The sequence below is a fragment of the Suricata suricatta genome, chromosome X, assembly GCF_006229205.1.
Source record: "Suricata suricatta isolate VVHF042 chromosome X, meerkat_22Aug2017_6uvM2_HiC, whole genome shotgun sequence".
NCBI classification, from domain to species: Eukaryota; Metazoa; Chordata; class Mammalia; order Carnivora; family Herpestidae; genus Suricata; species Suricata suricatta.
The window spans coordinates 38,975,401-38,999,581 of NC_043717.1; the positions used below are offsets into that span (position 1 = coordinate 38,975,401).

Here is a 24,181-nt window from a genome sequence, read left to right on the forward strand (position 1 = left end):
CTGGGTGGCTCAGTCGGTTAAGCCTCCGGCTTCGGCTCAGGTCAGATCTCACGTTCGTGGGTTCGAGCCCCGCGTCAGGCTCTGTGCTGACAGCTAGCTCAGAGCCTGGAGCCTGCTTCCGGTTCTGTGTCTCCCTCTCTCTCTGACCCTCCCCCTCTCATACTCTGTCTCTCTCTGTATCAAAAATAAATAAAACATTTAAAAAAAATTTAAAACTGCCAGGGAATGGAGCACCTGGGTGGCTCAGTCGGTTAAATATCTGACTTCAGCTCAGGTCATGATCTCGCAGTTCATCGGTTCAAGTCCTACATCAGGCTCTGCTGACAGCCTGGAGCCTGCCTCGGATTCTGTGTCTCAGTCTCTCTCTGCCTGTCTGTCTGTCTGTCTGTCTCTGTCTCTCTCTCAAAAATAAACAAACATTAAAAAATTTTTTAATTGCCCAGGAAGGGTGCATGGGTGGCTTAGTCTATTAAGTGTCTGGCTGTTGATCTCAGCTTAGGTCTTTCTTGATCTCAGCAATCTCAGCATCTTGAGTTCAAGCCCTATGTTGGGCTCCACACTGTGTATCTAGCCTACTTAAAAAAATAAACTAAAATTGCCAAGGAATAAGAATCCAGATTTCCTCATTTAGATTTTCTGATGCTTCACGTATATCTAAAACATTGACTATAGAGTAAGTCATTTGGTTAGAAGCTTCTATTTCTTCCCTTGCTTGGTTTCCTTGGCTTGGGCTCCTAAGTGTCGGGAGGGGTGAGAGGAAATGAGGGTTTGCTCAGGCCTGCTGGAGAAGTTGATGGAGGAACAGGAATCTATCATCCCATCATGTTACCCTGCCTCACACTCATGGTCACTATCATTTATGGCTAGGAAATGTCTGAGTTTGTGTAAGTCCGTGGCCTTTAGGCTTCACCTCATCTACATAAGTAGTGAAAATAATAAATATAATAAAAACATTATTAAACATCTATTTTTACTATATACTATGCTAAGCATTTTATATATTTATTTTGTATGTCATAGTAGCCCTACAAGTTTAATATTATTTTATCATAATTTATGACTATTGTCCTTAGTTTTTAGCTAAGAAAACTAAACCTTATTGAAACTAAGTAGTTCCTGGGGTACGTGGGTGGCTCAGTCGGTTAAGCAGCTGATGTGATTTTAGCTCAGGTCATGATCTCTGGGTTGCTGAGTCCAAGCCCCACAACAGGTTCTGCACTGACCATATGGAGCCTCCTTAAGATTCTCTCTCTCCCCCTCTCTCTGCCCCTCCCCGATTCATGCTCTCCCTCTCTCCCTATCAAAATAAGTAAAACTTTAAAAATTTTTAAAAAAGAAATTAAGTAGTTCCCCAAGATCACTGTGTGAGTAAGTGCCAGAAAAAAACAGGCTTGTGTGAGTCTGTAGCCTGTACTCTTTTTTTTCAAGTTTATTTATTTTGAGAGAGAGGTGGGAGGGAAGGGGCAGAGAGAGAGAGGGAGAGAGTCCCAAGCAGGCTCTGTGTTGATTGATGCAGGGCTCGATCTCAAAAACCATGAGATCATGACCTGAGCTGAAATCAAGAGTTGGACACTTAACTAACTGAGCCACCCAGGCGCCCCAGTCTCTACTCTGTACTCTTTACCACCATCTAGTATTGCTTCCATGGCAGAAAATCATGACTTTGGCTGAAATATATCTTTGGTATGGAATCTGCTGTGCCTTTGGAAGAATCACCGCTTCCTCAGTTTCCCCTTCTACCAAACGTGGTAGCTATTGCACCAAGAACACACAGTTCAACATTGTATTAGAACGAATGATGATACAGACCCAGGAGCAATGAGGGTAAATGAAATATTTCATTAGCAGTCAGAATGTTCATGGCCGAATGCGAAACTGAATTTGTAGGACCATTTACTTTCTAGAAAGGGAGAACTTTCAACTCCACTGTATGGCCTGAGTGCAGTTGGTCCCACCCAATCAGTGCCTAGAATCTGTCATTTGTTGACTGTTACCAGTACCTTTCTTTCACTTTTCTAGGATTATAGCTGAGAAAGCAAAGGAGGTTCTGTTTATTCGGCCCCGGAAGTACATCCACTGCTCCAGCTCAGAAACCACAGAACCTGGCTACATCAACATCACGGAGTTGGCGGCATCTGTGTGTCGCTATGACCTAGACGACATGGACATCTTCTGGCTCCAGGAACTCAATGAAGACCTCACAGAAATGGGTAAGTTCTCTTCTCACAACTAAGTTATTCCTTACTTGACTCATGAATTTTTTTTAAGTTGTCAGGACCATTTAACTTGCTTTCATCTTGTGGCTTCTTTTCTGGCCTTTTCATTTATTTTTCTCTTTGTTCTTACCTTAATGAGGCATTTCTTGAAATGCATAAATAACAATAACATTTCAGTCTGACCTTTTATTCCTTGTTCATGGTGAATAGCACTGATCAGGGATGCCATGTACGTTTTAGAAGATTGTTTTCCAGTTCTTATTGTGAGAGTGCTCATGGCTAATTGGACTCCTAGTTGAGGATTCTGAAGCTGGTTCCTGCCTCAGCCCTGAAAAGTACTCTGATCAGTGGGCAGAACCAGGGGCTGCATCTCTGCTGTCTCTGCTGGATGGAAAGAAGCTCTAACTTCAGCATTAGGCAGCACCACTGCACCTGACAGGTGACTGTGTCCAGTGTGCCTTAATGCTAGGCTTGTCACTTCCTCCTGGAAAGAGAATGGCAGGTTTAGGACAAAACATCCCCAAAGCAGTTCTTAGCCTTCTCACTACCTTTAATGAGTTCTGAAGTTGTCATGCAGTTCTCAGAAAATAAAATTAAATTAAGCAAAGGTAAGCAAACAAAAAAAACTTGGAAGTAAACATAATAATAGTTTTAAAGTAAGTAATGGTATGCCATACAGTTCCATACTGGCAATGCTGGGAAATGCTAGGCTGACAGAAAACTCACTTTATTCTTACACACAGCTCTTTGACCAGTCTTCAATCTGAGCAGTGTATAGGTCCAAATGGTCCTATGCAATTCTGTGGGTGGTTTTATTTAAGTCTCTGTGGACAATACAGTAAAGCATATATTTGATTGCATTTTTGCTTGAATCACATTTGTTCATTGTTAGTCCAACAAGAATCCGTGGTTTTCCTTTTATTCCTTCCCTCCCTTTTTTTTAAAATTTGTTTTGGGGTTGGCATCTGGATGCATGTGAATATAAACTTAAAATCATTAAATCCAGTTTGGCAGATGGTGGTAGTTATTCTGTCAGTAACCAGTACTTCTTGCTTTTTAAAACTTTTTATTGTATGTCTTCTCTTGCTCTGCCTTCTAAAAGGAGAGAATGAGTATCAATTTAGGCAGAGAACCACAAAGGGAAGAGAATGAAAGACTGACCGAGGGGGAAACTCAGAGCATGAGAGTTTAGTCAAGTGGCTTCATGGCTGAGTATGCAGTTGAACTTAGGAACCATATAACATCCATATACATGATGATCATTACAGGCCTGCCTTTGATGTGACACCACCTGATGACGAAGTCCCTTTGGTATTTTGCAGTTATTTAATTCCCTTTGGATGATTTTTTTAATGACTTTTTAAAAATTTTAGAATAGTTTTAGATTTACAGAAAAGTTGTACATCAAATACAGTTGCTGTGTACCCCTCACACAGTTTCAGTTTCCCCTAGTGTTAATAACATCTCACTTGACACAGTGTATTTGTCAAAGCTAAGGAACCAAGACAGGTCTGTTGCTATTAACTGAATTCTAGACTTTACTGGAATTTCATCAGTTTTTCCACTAATGGCCTTTTTCTGTTCCAGGATCCCATCCAAGACACCACATTGCATTTAGGCTTGGAAGAATTTTAAGAGGATTGACCTTATCTCAAGTTTTATTCTTTTTTTTTAATAGATTATTACCAAGTTGGTTTCCATATAACACCCAGTGCTTTTCTCCACAAGTGCCCCCCTCCATGACCATCAACCCCTTTCCCCTGCCCCCCTCCCGCTTCAGCCTTCAGTTTGTTTTCAGTATTCAAGAGTCTCATGATTTTCCTCCCTCCCTCTCCCTAACTCTTTCCCCCTTTCCCCTTCCCATGGTCCCCTGTTAGGTTTCTCCTGTTAGACCTGAGTGAAAACAAATGTTATCTGTCTTTCTCTGCCTGACTTATTTCACTTAGCATCACACCCTCGAGGTCCATCTACTTTGCTACAAATGGCCAGATTTCATTCTTTCTCATTGCCATGTAGTAGTCCATTGCATAGATAAACCACATCTTCTTGATCCATTCATCAGGTGATGGACATTTAGACTCTTTCCATGATTTGGCTATTGTTGAAAGTGCCACTATGAACACTGGGGTACATGTGCCCCTGTGCATCAGCACTTCTGTATCCCTTGGGTAGATCCCCAGCAGTGCTATTGCTGGGTCATAGGGGAGTTCTATGGATAGTTTTTTGAGGAACCTCCACACTGTTTTCCAGAGCAGCTGTACCAGTTTACATTCCCACCAACCATGTAGGAGGGTTCCCGTTTCTCCACATCCTTGCCAGCATCTGTAGTCTCTTGATTTGTTCATTTTAGCCACTCTGACCAGTGTGAGGTGGTATCTCAGTGTGGTTTTGATTTGTATTTCCCTGATGAGTGATGCTGAGCATCGTTTCATGTGTCTGTTGGCCATCTGGATGTCCTCTGTGGAGAAGTGTCTGTTCATGTCTTCTGCCCATTTCTTCACTGGATTATTCATTTTTCGGGTGTGGAGTTTAGTGAGTTCCTTGTATATTTTGGATATTAGCCCTTTATCTGATATGCCATTTGCCACTATCTTTTCCCATTCTGTCGGTTGCCTGTTAGTTTTCTCGATTGTTTCCTTTGCCGTGCAGAAGCTTTTTATCTTGATGAGGTCCCAATAGTTCATGTTTATTTTTGATTCTCTTGCCTTTGGTGGGGATGTGTCTAGTAGGAAATTGCTGCGATTAAGGTCAAGGAGACTGTTTCCTGCTTTCTCCTCAGGGTTTTGATGGTTTCCTGTCTCACATTCAGGTCCTTCATCCATTTTGAGTTTATTTTTGAGTGTGGTGTAAGAAAGTGATCTAGTTTCATTCTTCTGCATATTGCTGTCCAGTTCTCCCAGCACCACCTGCTAAAGAGGCTGTCTTTTTTCCATTGGATACTTTCTCGCTTTGTCAAAGATTAATTGGCCATACATTTGTGGGTCCAGTTCTGGGCTCTCTATTCTATCTATTCCTTTGGTCTGTGTGTCTGTTTTTGTGCCAATACCATACTGTCTTGATGATGACAACTTTGTAGTAGAGGCTGAAGTCTGGGATTGTGATGCCTCCCATTTTGGTTTTCTTCTTCAATATTACTTTGGCTATTCGGGGTCTTTTGTGGTTCCATACGAATTTTAGGATAGTTTGTTGTAGCGTTGAGAAAAATGCTGGTACAATTTTGATTGGGACTGCATTGAAATGTGTAGATTGCTTTGTGTAATAATGACATTTTAACAATGTTTATTCTTCCAATGCATGAGCATGGAATATTTTTACATTTCTTTGTGTCTTCTCCAATTTCTTTCATAAGCTTTCTATAGTTTTCACCGAACAGGTCTTTGACATCTTTGGTCCTAGGTATTTTATGGTTTTTCATGCAATTGTGAAAGGGATCCGTTTCTTGGTTTCTCTTTCTGTTGCTTCATTTTTGGTGTATAAAAATGCAACCAATTTCTGTACATTGATTTTGTACCCTGCAACTTTACTGAATTCATGGATCAGTTCTAGAAGGCATTTGGTGGAGTCAATTGGGTTTTCCATGTAGAGTATCATGTCATCTGTGAAAAGGGAAAGTTTGACTGCTTCTTTGCTGATTCTGATGCCTTTTATTTCCATTTGTTGTCTGATTGCTGATGCTAGGACTTCCAGCACTATGTTAAACAACAGTGGAGAGAGTGGACATCCCTGTCATGTTCCTGATCTCAGGGGGAAAGCTCTCAGTTTTTCCCCATTGAGGATAACATTAGCTATGGGCTTTTCATAAATGGCTTTTATAATGTTTAGGTAAGTTCCTTCTATCCCGACTTTCTCGAGGGTTTTTATTAAGAAAGGATGCTGTACTTTGTCAAATGCTTTTTCTGCATCTATCGACAGGATCACATGGTTTTTATCTTTTATTTTGTTAATGTGACGTAGCACATTGGTGGATTTGTGAATATTGAACCAGCCCTATAGCCCAGGAATAAATCCCACTTGATCATGATGGATAATTCTTTTTATGTGCTGTTGAATTCGATTTGCTAGTATCTTGTTGAGTATTTTTGCATCTGAATTCATTAAGGATATTGGCCTGTAGTTCTCTTTTTTTGTTAGGTCTCTGTATGGTTTGGGAATCAAAGTGATGCTGGCTTTGTAGGAGTCCAAAGTCTTCCTTCTATTTCTATTTTTTTTTCAATAGTTTATTACCAGGTTGGTTTTCATATAACAACCAGTGCTCTTCCCCACAAGCGCCCCCACTCTGTGACCATCATCCCCCTTCCCCACTACCTCTTCAGCCCTCACTTTGTTCTCAGCATTCAAAGTCTCTCATGATTTGCCTCACTCCCTCTCCCCAACTCTTTTCCCCCCCTTTCCCCTTCCCATGGTCCCCTGTTAGGTTTCTCTTGTTAGACCTATTAGTGGAAACATATGGTATTTTTTGGAATAACATGAGAAGAATGGGTGTTAACTCTGCTTTAAATGTCTGGTAGAATTCCCCTGGGAAGACATCTGGCCCTGGGCTTTTATTTGTTGGGAGATTTTTGATAACTGATTCGATTTCTTCACTGGTTATTGGTCTGTTCATGCTTTCTATCTCTTCCCGTTTGAATTTTGGCAGTGCATGCACATTTAGGAATTTGTCCATTTCTTCTGTGTTGTCCAGTTTGCTGGCATATAACTTTTCATAATAATCTCTAATGATTGCTGTATTTCTGAAAGATCAGTTGTAATAGATCCATTTTCATTTATGATTTTGTCTATTTGGGTATTCTCTCTTTTCTTTCTGAGGAGCTAGAGGTTTATCAATTTTGTTTATTTTTTCAAAAAACCAACTCTTAGTTTCATTGATCTGTTCAATTGTATTTTTGGATTCTATATTGTTTATTTCTGACCTGGTCGTTATTATTCTCTTCTTCTGCTGGGTTTGGGGTGCTCTTGCTACTCTCTTTCTAGTTTCCTCAGGTGCTCTGTTAGATTTTGAATTTGCACTTTTTCTAGATTGTTGAAATAGGCCTGGATTGCAATAAACTTTCCCCTTAGGACTGCCTTTGCTGTGTCCCAGAGAGTTTGGATTGTTGTATTTTCATTTTCATTTGTTTCCATATATTTTTTAATTTCTTCTCTAATTGCCTGATTGGCCCAATCATTCTTAGTAGGGTGGTTTTTAACCTCCACATTTTTGGAGGTTTTCTAGACTTCTTCCTGTGATTGAATTCAAGTTTCATAGCATTGTGATCTGAAAGTGTGCAGGGTATGAACTCAGTTTGTTTTTATTTATGGAGGGCTGTTTTATGATGCAGTATGTGATCTAGGAGAATGTGCCGTGTGCACTTGAGAAGAAAGTGAATTCCCTAGCCTCAAGATGCAGAGTTCTAAATATTATCTATTAATTCCATCTGTTCTAGTGTGCCGTTCAGGTCCATTGTTTCTTTAGTGATTTTTCTGTGTGGTTGACCTATCCATTGCTGTAAGTGAACTATTAAAGTTCCCTAGAATCAGCACGTTCTTATCAATAAGATTGTTTCTGTTTGTGATTAATTGTTTTATGTATTTGGGTGCTCCCGAATTCGGTGCATAGAGGTTTATAATTGTTAGCTCTTCCTGATGGAGAGACCCTGTAATTATTATATAATGTCCTTTTTCATCTTTTGTTACTGCCTTTACTTTAAAGTCCAGTTTATCCAATATAAGTATGGCTTCTCCGGCTTTCCTTTGACGTCCAGTCACATGATAGATATTTTTCCATCCCCTTACTTTCAATCTGAAGGTGTCTTCAGGTCTAAGGTGAGTCTCTTGTAGACCTCAAATAGATGGATTTTGTTGTTTTATCCATTCTGCTACCCTGTGTCGTTTGATTGGAGCATTCAGTACATTTACATTCAGTGTTGTTATTGAAAAATATGAGTTTAGATTCATTGTGTTCTCTGTAGAGTTCATGTTTGCATTGATGTCTCTGGTGTCTTTTATTCCTTGCTACATTTCCCACATAGAGCCCCTCTTAGGATATCTTGTAGGGCTGGTTTGGTGGTGATGAATTCTCTCAATTTTTGTTTATTTGGGAATACCTTTATCTCTCTATTTTGAATGACAGGCTCACTGGATAAAGGATTCTTGGCTGCGTATTTTTCCTGTTCATCATATTGAAGATGTCCTGCCATTCCTTTCTGGTCTGCCAACTTTCAGTAGATAGGTCTGTAACCAATCTGATAGGTTTCCCTTTGTATGTTAGGGCCCTTTTATCCCTAGCTGCTTTCAGAATTCTCTCTTTGTCTTTATATTTTGCCAATTTCACTATGATATGTCGTGCCAAAGGTCAATTCAAGTTATGTCTTAGGGGAGTTTGATGTGCCTCTTGAATTTCAATGTATTTTTCTTTCCCCAGATTGGAGAAGTTTTGGGGTATAATTTGATCCAGCACACATTCAGGACCTTTTTTTCTTTCTTCCTCTTCAGGAACTCCTATGTTACGGATATTGTTCCGTTTGGTTGTATCACTCAGGTCTCGATTTCTCCTTTTGTGCTCCTGTATCAATTTCTCTCTCTTTTTTTCGGCTTTCTCTCTTGCTATAACTATGTCTTCTAATTCATCTATTCTCCTCTCTGCTTCTTCGGTCCGTGTGGTGGCAGCCTCCATTTTATTATGCACCTCATTTATAGCCTTTTTTAACTTGTCGCAGCTATTTTGAAGGTTCCTCGTCTTTGTATCAATAGCTTCTCTGATGGTTTTTTTCAATTCCAGCAATTAATTTTATGACAGTTGTTCTAAATTCTTGTTCAGTTATGTTTTGAGCCGTTCTGTCACTGTGATTTCTTCCTGGAATTTCTTTAGAGGAGAGTTTTTTTTTTTTCGTCATTTTTGGCTAGCTTTCTGTCTAGTCAGTTTTAAAAGCTCATTCTGCACTGTGCACCTGTTAGTATTGCTCTATTAAAGGAGGCCCTTTGTCCAGAGCCTGTTGTTTAAGGAGGTGTTCTTTGAACGGTATCTCTCGGTTTCTCTTGTTATGTCTCTAATTTATTTCCCTACTCAGTGATATTTGGGACTCTCCACCATGTGTGCTTTGGCTTGTTTCTTGAGGTAGCCCTGAAAAGGAAAACACACAGACGAACACACAGGGAGCAAAAACACGCAAACACACACACAAATCAAATAAACCATGAAATCAAAAGGAGAAAGAAAAAAATAAAAGAAAAGAAAGGACAGGAAAAGAACAAAGGAATGCAGGGAGACAGGAACATCCAAAGATAAAGGACAGTCTGAGAGCATAAAACCTGCAGAGGGGAGAGATAAGAATGAGATAAGGAAGATATATCTGGATGGCAAGAGTTGATTCTTTTCAGTTTGATAGTTGTGGGCAGGTGGAGATTACAGAGCTCCCTACTTCTTCGCCATCTTGCCACTTTCCCCTCAAGTTTTATTCTTTAGAGTAAATGATATTGTAGTGAGGCTTCTAAAAGCTTAAATGTTTAAAAACAACACTAAATGAAGCATATTTTTTGGTTCGGATTAAGAAATGTTAAAAATTGAGTGCTTACTACATACCAGGCACTATACTAAGCAATGTACAAACATTACCTCATCTCAGCCTCACAAGAAATCAGTGAGTTTTTATTATGGTCCTTATTTTATAGATAAGGAAACTAAGCCCTGAAGAGGATAAATAACTTGTCAAAGTTTACGTAACCAGTACGGGGTCAAGTGGAATACCCTCCTCCACTCTAGGGGAACAAAATGTGTGACTTGTCTTGGCTGGAAAAATGAAACCTACTACCTAGGTGGTTTTTGCTTTCATAAGTAGCTATGACACTAAAATGGTTGTTTATATGGAATTCCACAGTTTCGTAGTATATCTTTTATTACAAATGAAGTGGAATACTTGGGTAAATTTGTTTTAAATCATTGTCAGAATTCTTTGAGTTTACAAGCTGTTAAATATATATGTGCTCGCACAATTTTACTAGTCCCCCAAAAAGAAATATATTTAATCACTGCCACTCCACCATGTGAATCTTCTAGTTGGGTTTACTAAGTTGGGAAGACTAAAAAAAATTAAAGGTATAGAAGGAAAAGGAATCAAGAGGGGGGAAAAAAGGTAATTTCAGAAATTACAGCTAGACCTTTGGATGATAATAGGTTTATTTTATATATATAGTTTGCCATTAGAAAATATTATTAGATATTTCTAAAGGCTTGAAAAACAAAATGGTTCATATGTATAATGATATTTACAGCACCTAGAATTTTCTTTTATGACAATACTGTTTTATATGAAAATTTCCTCATTAATCATTAGATGGGCAAATAGCTGTGTGATCCTAACTATCTTATTATGCTATAAATTGAACTATTCAAAATTACAAAGCTCAGTAAAAACGTTCTCCCTCAGTGGGAATAAGAGAAAACAGAATTAGGAGGATACTGGTTAGGATGTAGACAGAAAATTGAAAGAGTCCGTAATACATCTTACAAGGAATGTGGTAAAATGTATTTTTCCTTTCATGTATCAGACACTAATATGTGATGACACATAAATATTAGAATAGCTCTAGTAAAAGAGTCTTTGAAATCTGGTTATTTTAGATCAGGGAAGAGATGGTTTTATCTTTTAGAATCCCTCCATCCTTGCACCGGGCTCACAGTAGGTGATTTGGGAATGACAGCTGACTGATGGGTTGATTGATTTTTTGTATTTCTGTGCAGGTTGTGGGCCAGTTGATGAGAATCTTATGGAAAAGACAGTAGAAGTCCTGGAACGCCATTGCCATGAAAATATGAACCATGCTATTGAGACAGAGGAAGGGCTAGGCATAGAGTATGATGAAGATGTGATCTGTGATGTGTGCCGGTCTCCAGACAGTGAAGAAGGGAATGATATGGTGTTCTGTGATAAGTGTAACATCTGTGTGCATCAGGTTAGTGAGTGTGGAGACCACCACCTCCTCACGGCCAGCCTTTCTGAAGATCAGTGATGGTCTCCAGCACCCATATCTGGGTAGCAGTTTGCATTTAAGGGGGAAAGCAAAGATTTGGCCTGGCTGTTCTTCATTAATTCCTTTAGAAACAATACTTATGATCCCCAAGGCGACTGACTGACTTACTAACTTCACCCCAGGGGGCTAAACCCAGATCTTCATTGTGTCCCCTCATACCTGTGCTGTTGAGATTGCCTTGTTTGATACTTTTATGGTCCCCTGGGGAGTCTCGTTGCTGCTACCCGGGAGTCTGTCCTCTGCTTTGGAGTCCCTGTTACCTGATCAGTAACCTTGATGAGTTTACACTTCCTACAGCTGGAAGTGCAGACTCTTTTGGCTAGCACCGCCAGCCTCCTCCGGTACTGATGTAGAACTCCCAGGAAGCTGAGTCCAGTACACCTCTAAAGATCATAGAATTTTAGGACTGTACAAAACTGGCCCACTCCTCAATTTTAGAGATAATACCAGGAGAAATGAAATGACTTTACCCAAGCTCTTATAGCTGGTTGACAGTTATTTGCCCTCCTTCTACCATAATGCCTTTTTAATTAATTACTGATGATGATTATGATGATATCAACATTCTTTTCAGCTCTTTCCTTTTCTTCTTCCCATAAGCCCTATGCTCCATCAAAATAAGATTACTTAGGTGGCAGTAATGACTATTCCTGACACTGTCCTGTCTCCCATGTTTCATCCATGCCCCAATTTAAAATGCCTCCTCCCACCTCCATCTATGAAAAATGTATGTATCTTCCAAGATCTAGTTTAAGTCCTTTATTGAATGCCCCTACCCTAATTGATTTTTCACTCTTCTGAACCTGTTGTGTATTTCACTGATTTCATTAATTTATCTAGCAAATAGGTATGCAGCACCATCCATGTGCCAGGACTTGTGCCACATGCTGAAGACGCAGTCAGTGGCGAAGAGGCAGACATGGCCTTTGGTCCCAGAGTGATCAGAGCCTGGTGTCGGGGCTACATGGAAACTTCCCACTTAGCACAATATTCCAGGTGTTTTTGTAGACAGAAGTCCATGCTGCTGTGTAAGTGCATAGGAGGGATGGAAATCAAGGACACCTTCCGAGAAGTGGCATCCAAGCTGAATCTAAAAGCCACCTAAAACAACAGTGCATGTTCAGGCAGAGAGGAGAACACATTCAGGCAGGGTAGTGGGAGTGGGCAAAGTGTATCAGAGGCAACTCTGAGCTGTTCAGAACTGCAGAAAGTGGTGGGATGCAGTAGGGGAGGATGGAGAGTGAGAGCACAGAGGGATACAAGGGCCATGACTGACAGGCCCTTGCTGACAAACTAAGGAACTTTGGTTTTGTCCTGTCAACCCTGAAGGCTATGAGTTGTATTTTAGAAAGATCACTCTGGCTACAAAATGACTAAAAAGAGTAAATTACACAGTGGGGCGCCTGGCCGGCTCAGTTGGTAGAGCATATGACTCTTGATCTCGGCATTATGAGTTCAAGCTCCATGTTGGGCGTGTGGTTACTTAAAATAAAAATAAATGAAGGAAAGGAAAGAAGGAGGGAAGGAAGGAAGATAGGTAGGTAGGTAGACAGACACATATGTAGGTAGGTAGATAGATTAGGTAACACAGGAGATCAAGAAAAACCAGGGCTTAAGAGTTTATTTTAATTGCCTGGGCCAGCTAACCTAACCCTCTGCATTAGAAGATACTCAGAATTATTCTGTTACCCAGCTGGGTCTTTTTCTTCATTTTACTTGTTTCCTTGAAAAGAGTTCATTTCAAAATTTATCTTCACTCTACCAGTTACTGGCATTTATGTCACACCTTTAGTGAGAGAGGGAAATATCGTTTAAGTATGAATGTAAGTATCTGATAGTACAGGTCCACAGTCCTTTCTCTGTAGTTCCAAAAATTTTAAAAGCTCTGAAAACGGCTAGGTGTTGCTTAAGTTTAGCACCAGAACTGATTTAAGTCAATACTAGAATTCACCCAATATGAGGCTATTTATACTGTTTTTCCTGTTTTCCATAAATTTACAGTTTTCTAGAGAAATATTAATGTATTTGAGAATACAGTACTGCCCCTGGCCCCATTGGGAGTTAGGTAATATACCATGTATGAACTTACTACTTTACTAAGATTTGACCAGTTCTGAATTTCCTGATATTTCACACCCAAGGGTTTTCAGATAAATGATTGTGGATCTGTAGTAGGCTTGAAGGGAAAATAGTACAAAGGTCATCTGTATATATTTTCTGTATTTATCCTTCACAGTTGGGACAAATACTGAGGAGTTATTTTTGGATTCTTTGACTAAAAAACGGAATGTACCTTAATAATTCTCCTCCAAGGTTATTTCATCTGTTTTGAAAATATATCCGGTAATGACTATAAATGATGCCCTTTCCTCACATAGAAAGTGATGACAATAACACTTGGCCAGGCCTTGCAGGATATAAGCTGTATGTATTAAAGCCAAATGTGGTGTCACATAAAGTTTCACGTAAAAGAGATTCTTCCAAAGTGAGGATGTTCACTTGAATTCTAAAGAGAACTTATGTTAGAGCTCCCTCTGTTGACTGAAAAGTGACTTAAAATGATTTGGAGGATTTGGTTTACTCCTTAATAGAATCAGGGACATGTTGTTGACATCTGTGTTTATTAACATAATTTTTCTTCTTTACTGACACCATATTATGTCAAGTGTTTGCTCCTCTGTGACTATAATACACTTGCATCAGTACTTTAGAAGAGAGGTTTACATCAAAAACCTGAGATTTTAACTTTAAAAATGTGAACATTGGGACCATTCCAAGTCCCTTTGTATGTTCCATTTTTTGGCTTTTAGCCCAGGTATTGAACACCCAAACCAGGGCCTAAATTAATTTGCCTGAAGTTTATGCTCATAGTTTTTATTTCTATCATATATACCTTTGACACTGAGTTTACTAACCCCCTGAAATTATATGTAAAACATTTGTGTGTGCACATGTGCAATTTTCTGAGGAGAATCCACCCTTCATCGTTTTGTGGTCTAGAAAAACTTGAGAGCAACTGCTATGAAATACAAGCCTCTATGATCCTATGACCATGAATAAATGTATATAAGGGCCCAGTAAATGATTTTCTGCGCAATAAAAGGACCAGGATAAATGGGATTCCTAGAACCACTTGTTTTTCTTTTGCTGGTCCGAAAGAGGCTCTTGTGTAGGGCGGAGACTTGTTTTCATTTCCTAGCAAACATTCTGGACCTCAGAGAAAGAAAAGCTCTAAAGGTTAAGAACCTTATAAAATAATGTCCTGCTGTTTTAAGGGCAGCCTGCTTGGAATTCAGCCTCAGTTCTTGACCTAAATTAATTTGTTCTACCAAACCACCTATTCGATCTCTGCATAGAAAGCATTCCAGATAAACTGATGATAAAAGACCTACACACACACACACACACACACACACACACACACACACACACACACACACCGTGACCTTACAGATTCACTGAGGAGATAAAACCTAACAGCTGAAGTAGGGAAGAATACATGATGCTAACCACATACATGCTGAGGGAAACTGTGTGGAGTAGAGGGCAAGGGCCAAGAAGTGGAGAAGATGCAAGGGGCTCTGTGACCTGAGAAGTGCGGTGAGGAGCATCCGGCTTTAGATTGGGGGCCAGCAGACTTTTTCTTTAAAGGGCCATATGGCAAATATTTTAGACTTTGAGGGCCACATACAGTCTCTGTTACATATTCTTTTAAAAAGAAACATTGCTCTAAAAATATGAAAACGATTCTTAGCTTGTTGGCCTTAACAAAACAGGCCTCAAGTAGTAGTTTGCCAACCATAGTTTAGATGACTGGGAGTGAGAACAGAAGGAATTTCTAGAGGGTTTGTTGCTGTGCGATGGTATGAAATCTTTGTTTTAGTAAGAAGAATATGGCAGCCAAATAGAAGAAAGATTGAAGGTGTGAAGGGGGTGGAAGGGGTGGAAGAGAATTCAGGAGTAAATCAATTCAGGCATAACATGATAAGGGCTTGGGTGGAACAGTTGTGGTGGGGATGGAGAGGAAGGTCAGAGCCTAAGGGCCACTCTGTAGAAAGGACTGGTGTGCCCCAAGGACAGTGGATGAAAGGAAGTAGAAGCTAATAACAAGTCCAGGACTTTTGGCTCTGGAAGCTGGATAGAGAGAGTTTGGGAGAGGAGCCAATTGAGGGGTAACACGATAGTGACTGTTGAAACCTGAATCCAAGCTGTGGGTGAACCTCCTGGGGTCCTGGGATAGGCACAGATCTTCGAAGCTGCCATGGTGAGTCAGTCAGCGGTGCAAAGTTGGCCAGGCCACATGGGGAGCCAGGAGGCCCCAGGTTTAGTTCTTAATGGTGAGAGTTAGAGCAGTAAAGAGGGGAAGGGTGGCCAAGTGAGATTGGAGGTAGTAAAAAGGAAATCTAGAATGTTTTGCAAACCAGTTCCCCCTCCCCCACCAGTAGTTCATTTATGTGTCTCACTTCATTCCATGAAGGATTTGAAGCAGCTTCTAGAACTCATTGAGTATTGTGATTAGTCTAATACTCTATTCAATTCAGGATTCATTCACAAGTCCCTTTTTCTTCAACCCAAGCAAGTAATTGCTATGATTTGCTGAGTGCTTTTTATGAACCAGTCTCTGTTAGGCTCTTTAAGAATTAGTTCATTTGCTCTACAGAAGTTCCATTCTGTTTCTTTTTTTAACACTTTTTTTGTCATTACAACAGTAATGATATATAGGTTATTCGATAAGTATATGACTAAGTATAATACATAATCGTTGAAGAAGCATTAGAAAACAGGCAGAAAAGAAAAGTATGTAATCCCCAAACTCAAATAACAGTTTGGCCAGCCTTTGTATGTATTTTCTTCTATTCTAGTCTTATTCTGTTGTCCTTAAAGTCCTTTCTCATAGACATGCTGATCTTACTTAGATGCTGGAAGATGCCCTTTTTTTTTAGTGTTTTTAAATTACTAAATCCTGGATATGAGCTTTTTGGGCCCTATTTGCCTCTTTCTCCTAAAAGCAGAGAGTACTCTGTGACTGTGTACCAGAGCAGACATCAGCCCTGGTGAAAAGATGCTAACTATTCTCCCCTCTCCTGCTCGTGCCTCCAGGCCTGCTATGGCATCCTCAAGATCCCAGAAGGCAGCTGGCTGTGTCGTTCCTGTGTCCTTGGGATTCATCCACAGTGTCTGTTATGTCCAAAGAAAGGTGGGGCCATGAAGACTACCAGGACAGGGACTAAATGGGCTCATGTCAGCTGTGCCCTTTGGATTCCAGAGGTAAGACTCATCCAGGCTTGTGAGCCCATTTGCTCCAGGTGCACCTGTTTCCCATGGCCTTCAGACCACCTCAAGCTTCGTGGAGATGCTTCAAAACTGCTCGTGCTGCTGAGGTGATAACGTTTCTGCTCAAGCCCCCTTGCATCCTTGTCAGATGCACATGAACAAGTCAGCCCATGCTAACTAATTTATAGGTGGTGCTCCCAGTGGTATTGAAAAACCAGAATGTGAGCAGAATTTTTAAGGTGAAACTTACTTAAAATACCAAATACTAAGTGTACAATTTCATGAATGTTTATACCTATCTATAATCACAACCCAGACCAAGACAAGGAACACCTCAGAAGGAGACATAGAGCTCCCCAGAAGGATCCTTCATACCTGCTTTCCAGTCCCTATATGGGTCCCTATTAACATTTTGATTACTATCACTATAGATTAGTCTGTTTTTGAATTTCATGTAAATGGAATCATATAGTATGCCCATTTTTCTGTCTGCCTACCACTCCGTGTCGTAGTGTGTATCAGGATTCATTTGTTTCTGTTGCTGAGGAGTATTCTGTTGTATGGATATACCATGATTTCTTTATCCATTCTCCTTTAATGGACATTTCCATTGTTTCCAGTTTTAGGTTATTCTGGATAAAGTGAGCATTACCTCTTTTGCCCACTATGATGGTTACCCTTTGATGTTTGAAACTTCTTTATGTTTTTTTTTTTATTTGAGAGAGAGGGGCAGGGGGCATGAGTATAATAGAGAGGCGGGGCGTGGGGGAAAGGGCATGAGAGAATATTAAGCAGACTCCATGGTCAGCATGGAGCCTAATGTGGGACTTGGTCCCACAACCATGGGATCATGACCTGAGCTGAAATTAACCAACTGAGCCACTGATGGGCCCCTGATGTTTGAAGCTGTTTTCAGAGCTTAGACTCAACATTTGTCTAAGAGCCTCTTTATTCAAAACTCCATCCCTAATTATTTAATCTGGTCCTTCAGTTGCTGATATTTCATAAGGGGCTATGTGCTCACTAAATTGATTAAAAGGGGCTTCCAAACATTTCTTCTTAATTCTTATGGCTGCTTTTTTTTTTAAAAAAACCCGTTTGAACATCCTACACATCGCCTCTTTTCCCAACCCCCATCGAAGCCAGCAAATTTGTTAGGCAGTTTAACTGCAGAACAAGAGAGACTTTAAATTTTTTTTAATGTTTACTTAATTTTGAGAGATAGCAGGGGAGGGGTAGAGAGAGAGGCAGATGCAGACGCAGAATCTGAAGCAGCTCTAGGCTCAGAGCAGCTGTCTGCACAGAGCCCAACACAGGGCTTGAACACACGAACCACGAGATCATGACCTGAGCTGAAGTTGGTTCCTTAACTGGACTGAGCCACCCAGGTACCTTGAACAAGCTGATGACACTGTATCAGTAATTCATTCTAACTTAAAACTTCCTAGCACTTGCCTGGCCCAGTCAGTAGAGAATGCAACCCTTGATTTCCAAGTTAGGAATTCGAGGCCCACATTGGGTGTAGAGATTACTTTAAAAAAATCAACAAATTTCCCTGACAGTTCTAGGAGAGTTAACTATCTAACAGTTGAGTTCAGACTCATGTAGTTAAACTGAATGTCCTCAATAAATTCTTCAGTATTCTTATGGATATCAGAATAAGTTTTTTTTTTAATATTTGGGTAATGGTTCCTTTTTCTTACTAAGAATGTCCAGCTCATAGACTGACATGAACTCTCAGGTTCCTGGCCTGAGAGTGACTGGTCTCCAGCATCAAATGCCCCAGCTATTAGACCAGGCTCTCTTAGCATATAAGAGTCTAGAACATGACTCAGGAAGAGTCCTTTAAAAATAAAAGAAGCTGGGTGCCTGGATGGCTCAGTCAGTTGAGCATCCAATCTTGATTTCAGCTCAGGTCATGATCCCAGGATTGTGGGATCAAGCCCTGTGTTGGGCTCCATGCTGAGCATGGCCTGCTTGGGTTTCTCTTTTTCCCTCTGCCCCCTCCCCTGCTCGCATTCTGTCTCTCTAAAACATAGGAAGGGAGAGAAGGAAGGAAGCTTTCTTACCTATAATGACATTGTTTATGATGGTTGTTTTTAGTACCTTTTGGGCTACTCAAGACCTCTGTGATCTTTCTACTGTTAGTTTCTTGACATGGGTGGAACTTGTACTAGTTTAAGCAGCTTTATTCAAAGTCCTTCACTTTTTAAAGTTGTCTCTCTCTTAGAAACTCCTGTACACATTTGTAAGTGAAAGGGAGAACATTTTTTTTTTGTGCTTCTCAAGGCATTTTGTTTTTCTTTAATAGTTTTTGTCAAATTGGTTTCCATATAACACCCAGTGCTCTTCCCCACAAGTGCCCCCCTCCATGACTACCACCTCCCTTCTCCCTCCCCCTTCCCCTTCAACCCTTGGTTCGTTTTCAGTATTCAGTAGTCTCTCAGGTTTTGCGTCCCTCTCCTCCCCAACTCTGTTTCCCCCTTCCCCTCCCCCTGGTCCTCCATTAGGTCTCTCCTGTTCTCCTGTTAGACCTAGGAGTACAAATATATGGTATCTGTCCTTCTCTGCCTGACTTATTTCGCTTAGCATGACACCCTCGAGGTCCATCCACTTTCCTACAAATGGCCAGATTTCTTTCTTTCTCATTGCCATGTAATACTCCATTGTGTATATATACCACATCTTCTTAATCCACTCATCAGGTGATGGACATGTAGGCTCTTTCCATGACTTGGCTATTGTTGAAAGTGCCGCTATGAACATTGGGGTATATGTGCCCCTGAGGGAGAACATTTTTTATCAGGAGTTGTGTGACATATATTTTCATATGGAAAAAAATGTTTCCCATCTTTTTTTAAAGCATTCTTTCCTCTCAGCACTCTCCCAAAGACTAGTTTCACTTTGAAGCTGCTTTGGCTGAGACAGTAGAGCAAACTGATGATACTTACATGATTTAAAAGACTGTGGTTTGAAAACATTATCATCCTCATCCTTTTCTGCTTAGTGCTATGACCTCTTCATTACACACATTGCTGCTACTTTGCAACAACATCATGATTCTTTATAAACTGAACAGAAAGGCTTGTCACTGCCTGTTTTTATCCTTAGTTGATTAAATGACAAAACAAGGCATGTGGCACTGTCTCTAAAAGACAATAGGTCCTAGATTTTAATTCCTTTCCTCAGTGGCTTTCTTTGGTTCCTAAGTAAGGTGTAGATAGGTTTCTTGGATTCATTAAGGTAACCATGCCTGGTTCCCACTCCTTTCCTCTTATGCTATATATGAGTCATGTACATTACTGGAAATGATCAGAGGTCTGAGTAGTGGCTAGGACAGGTTTTATTTATTCTTGGTTCCCTAGTAACTTTAAGATATGTGGCCCACCTCACTGCTTTGATGACCTGAGCTTCATGTAACATCATTTGTGGCTTGCCAAAGGTACTTCTGGAATGCCTCAGTGCCTCTGCCTTATGGTGATGTTTTATTTATAGGTTAGCATTGCTTGTCCTGAGAGGATGGAACCAATCACAAAGGTGTCCCACATTCCACCCAGTCGATGGGCCTTAGTGTGCAGCCTGTGCAAGGTGAAAACAGGGGCCTGCATTCAGGTAAGTCACCAAGAGGACTGGGGTGGGTACTGATAAACTGGCCAGACTCAACATCCTGGTGAGAGCAGCCTCTTAAATGAAACTTTACTCGGGAGGCCTCCCACTCACTCCTCCTCACAAGGGCTCTGCCATGGTACAGACCATTTCTAGGAATGGTTTGTTTGGTTTTTTTTCTCAGACGTTTCCTCCAGACTCTTCAGCTAATTCTTTTCATTCATAGTGGTAGTTAACTTTCATCCTTTGCTCTGAGATCTGATGAATTAGGTGAGTTCTGAAGCTAGATGATACTATCCTGGGTGGAAACAAGCCATAACTCCAAAACAACCAGGCCCAGGTTCCAGGATGCTTTAACCAAGGATGCTGTTGTCAGACTAAGTACAGCTCATTTTGGTAGGGAAAGATGCATCTGAATAGATCAGTCCTGGTGGCTAGGCCTGAAAGTCCTGCTCTCAGGCACATATGTTGCATATAGTAGTACAAGTAAAGTTTTCTGAGACATCTGGGGTCTAGGAATTCAGCTGCATGGAGTAGTAGTAGTAGCTGGTGTGCCCATCAGCAGCAGTTGGCAGATGGTCGATGAGACTAAGAGAGGCCAGTTACATCCAGGAATGGCAGAACAGTTGACCCTTCTATTCCCCAGGCCTCCTGCATAGGGGCTACAGGTTGGTTGGAGTTAGATTTGCCTGCTAAGCTTCTTCACAGAAAAGGGGCCATATGATGTTATAGCTTAGGGACAGTGGCTCTAGGTATTTCATGAAGTTTCTTGCTGTCGGGCTCATCTTCTGGATTTCTTGCTGCAGACCTGGGATCAGCGACTCCTCCAAATAACCCTGGTTCATTTACTGGGAAATGATAGTTAAAGAACACAATATGGGGGCGCCTGGGTGGCTCAGTCAGTTTAATGGCCTACTTTGGCTCTAGTCATGATCTCACAGTTTGTGTGTTTGAGCTCCACCTCAGGCTCTGGGCTGATGGCCTGAAGCCTGCTTTTGGATTCTGTCTCCCTCCCTCCCTCTCTCTGTCTCTCTCTCTCAAACACACACACACAAAAACTGAAAAAACGGTTAAAAATGTTTTTTTTTAAAAGAAAGCAATGTGGACCCCAAAGACTCTCTTAATTTTTTAAATTCATTTTTATTGGATACTTTCTCCTGCTTTTTCAAACTTTTTCCTGCTGATACTATTTAACTACAGCAGTTACAAAGGAAAAAAAACTTAAGGGAAAACTATTCCCACGGGGTCTACTACCATAATATGTTGCCTGTTTAGGTTTTCCTAAGTTCTCTCCCAGTTGTTTCTTCTGTATGAACCCCATGGGGGCCAAGGTAATGCATTATTCTTCCATGGCTTGCCCCTAGCACAAAAGAGTGCCTGTCCATCTGTCTGTTGTCAGTGCTCAGTCAGTGCTTAGTGAATAAATATATACATACTTAATGGTACCATAGATTTGTTTATAATATGCATTCTCCCCACTAAAACAAGGAAAGATTTTCCGTGCTTTTTAATTAGCCCTTTTATAATAGCACATTGAATTTATATCCATTAATTTACTTATTTTCATTATTGTGGTACCTGCAGTTTTCTCCTATTTTTGCTGTTTTAAAGGATGGTTTTTTAGAATAGTTAGTAATTGGCAGCATGACTGTGGTGAGTGAAAACACTGGCCTTGACCTTAGCCAACCTGAGTTTGCATTACAACCCCACATTACCACATTATGCCACATTATCTGAGTTACTTATCTGAGTTTAATCTTCCCTCATAGACTGTGAGCTCAGACTGTTTCCGCCTTAGATCCCCCAACCCCTGACATGGTGGACAGACAGTAAATATTAGACTGATGGATGGATGATGGACGAACAGATGGATGAATAAAACATTCTGGAGTTGGTTTTTCTTTATTATTTTTTATTTTTTTAATTAATTTTTTAATAGTTTATTGTCAAATTGGTTTCCGTATAACACCTAGTGCTTCTCCCCACAGCTGCCCCCCACCATGACCCTCACCCCCTTCCCTCCCTCTCCCTCCTCCTTCAGTCCATGGTTCGTTTTCACTATTCAATAGTCTTTCATGATTTGTGCCCCTCACAAATCCCACAGCTCACTCTCCCCAGCTCTCTTTCCCCCTTCCTCTCCCTATGGTCCTCTGTTAGGTTTGTCCTGTTAGATTTATGAGTGCAAACATATGGTATCTGTCCTTCTCTGCCTGACTTATTTCGCTTAGCATGACACCCTCAAGGTCCATCCACGTTCCTACAAATGGCCAGATTTCATTCTTTCTCATTGCCATGTAGTGCTCCATTGTGTATGTGTGTTTGAGAAAGTAGGGTAAAGAGGTGTTTTCTTTAAAGTAAAAGAAATACTAAATACCATGTAGGACTTGCATGAAAGGGAATGATGGAGTAAAAAGGAGAACTGCTGAAGTGAGGTTTTCAGTGGGTGAGAGAGGGTGGGGTGAGGTGTGCAATGGAGGGGTGGCCATGGGCAGCAGCACTGATAGTCCTTCCCTGGTAACAGCCTTGAAGGCAGAGTGTAGGTGCAGTATTAGGTGTGTTGATGGGAATCTGCGGAAGTGCTTTCAACTGTTTTCATTTCCTCACTGAGGTAGGAAGCAGGATCATCAGCTGAGAGTGAGATCCAGAGGTTTGAGGAGAGAAGAGGTATGAAATGGTTTTGTGGTTTGGGGAGGTGCAGTGTGAGTACCAGGCTGTATTAAACACCCTCCCTCTAGGTGAGGGGGAATGAACGTCTGGTGATCTCCTGAAGTGTGTTTTCTTTTCGACCTACATTTACTTATACTAATAGAATGGCCTGTTTTCCATGGTTGACACTTAGTTTTCCTGTAGGAAAACAGACCAAAACCTTTTTCCCCTTTTAAACCACCACTAAGTAAATTCCAAACCCATTAGTAATTTAACATCTTGTTCCCTGTATGTGAGTCAAAAACACAGTAGCCAAATAGAATAATTCAGTAGGGGTCAAGTTCTAGTAGCGTCATTGTTCTTGGGAAGTTTATTTAAGAGTCTTTGTGATTAGTAACCTATTTTGGGTAGTTTGCTTTATTAACTCTTCCTGGAAATTTCTTAACTATCTGTGAATTGTGTCTTTTCTTCTTGTCTACCAGCAGTGGGAATACATGCAACTATTCTCTTCTTTTGATTTAGGAACATTCCCTGGGGAAGGATAGAATCCAACACTGGTGGCTTTGGGGGTCTAAACTAGCCAGTATTTACAACTCCCATAGCTGAGAGCTAGACCTTTTTCTCCTGAGCATGAAGTAAGAGGAAAGAAAGAACAGTGGTTAAAAGTATGACCTTTGGAGCCAGACTCCTGGGATTCAAATCCCAGTTCCACCCCCTTTTTATAATATCTTAAGGAAGTTACCTACCATATCTGTGCCTCAGTTTTCATATCTGTAAATGGAAATGATAATAGTACCTACTTTAATAAGGTGATAAAGAGCATAGTGAGGTACCTAACAGATAGCAAATACTCAGTAAATGTTAGTGGTGAAACTAGTTGTTTGTACTTGTTTTTGTTCTTTGTATTATCATTCCCAGGAGTCCATCAGACTTTGCTGATGGAGAGCCGTAGCACTCATCCAGCCAGACTGAGTAGTACAGTCATCAAGCATTTGGTACTGGGCAAGCGTCCCTTTTAACAGCAGAGGGATGTGGTTATGTTTGAAATCACATGCCAGTGCGTTGGAGTCAGGATAAATCAGTGGGCCATCATGAGTTTACTATTAGGCTAATACAAGTTTGAGTGTGAGGAGAGTACAATTTTTTTTAAACAAATGAAAATTTGCAACAATTGGGGAATGCAAGGAGGCCTCCTCAGTGACTATGTTGAATGTTTTTTTCATATATTCCAAATGTGGTCAGCATACACTGTTCTTATTTTAAGGCATTTCTGGTCCCTGCCTTTGGGAGTTTGTCATCTCTTAGGGGAGGCCAGATATAAACATGGGAAAAGTTAAGTAATACTGAAGCGACATCTCCCCGCAGACCTTGCAGACCCTTAGGGACGACAGAAGGGCTGATGGTGCCGGAGTTTAAGCACACAGCAGCTGCAG

General features: G+C 40.7%; 1 protein-coding gene across 3 annotated transcripts in view; it reads left to right on the top strand.

Annotated features, from left to right (window-relative positions):
• JADE3 (jade family PHD finger 3) overlaps positions 1–24,181 on the top strand; it is a 159,527-nt gene that overhangs the window by 122,419 nt on the left and 12,927 nt on the right. For all 3 annotated transcript variants that reach the window (XM_029930225.1, XM_029930224.1, XM_029930226.1), the window contains 4 exons: positions 2,020–2,210; positions 10,933–11,144; positions 16,323–16,490; positions 19,992–20,108. In XM_029930225.1, the coding sequence (XP_029786085.1) occupies positions 2,020–2,210; positions 10,933–11,144; positions 16,323–16,490; positions 19,992–20,108 (688 nt within the window). The remainder of the gene's footprint in view (positions 1–2,019; positions 2,211–10,932; positions 11,145–16,322; positions 16,491–19,991; positions 20,109–24,181) is intronic.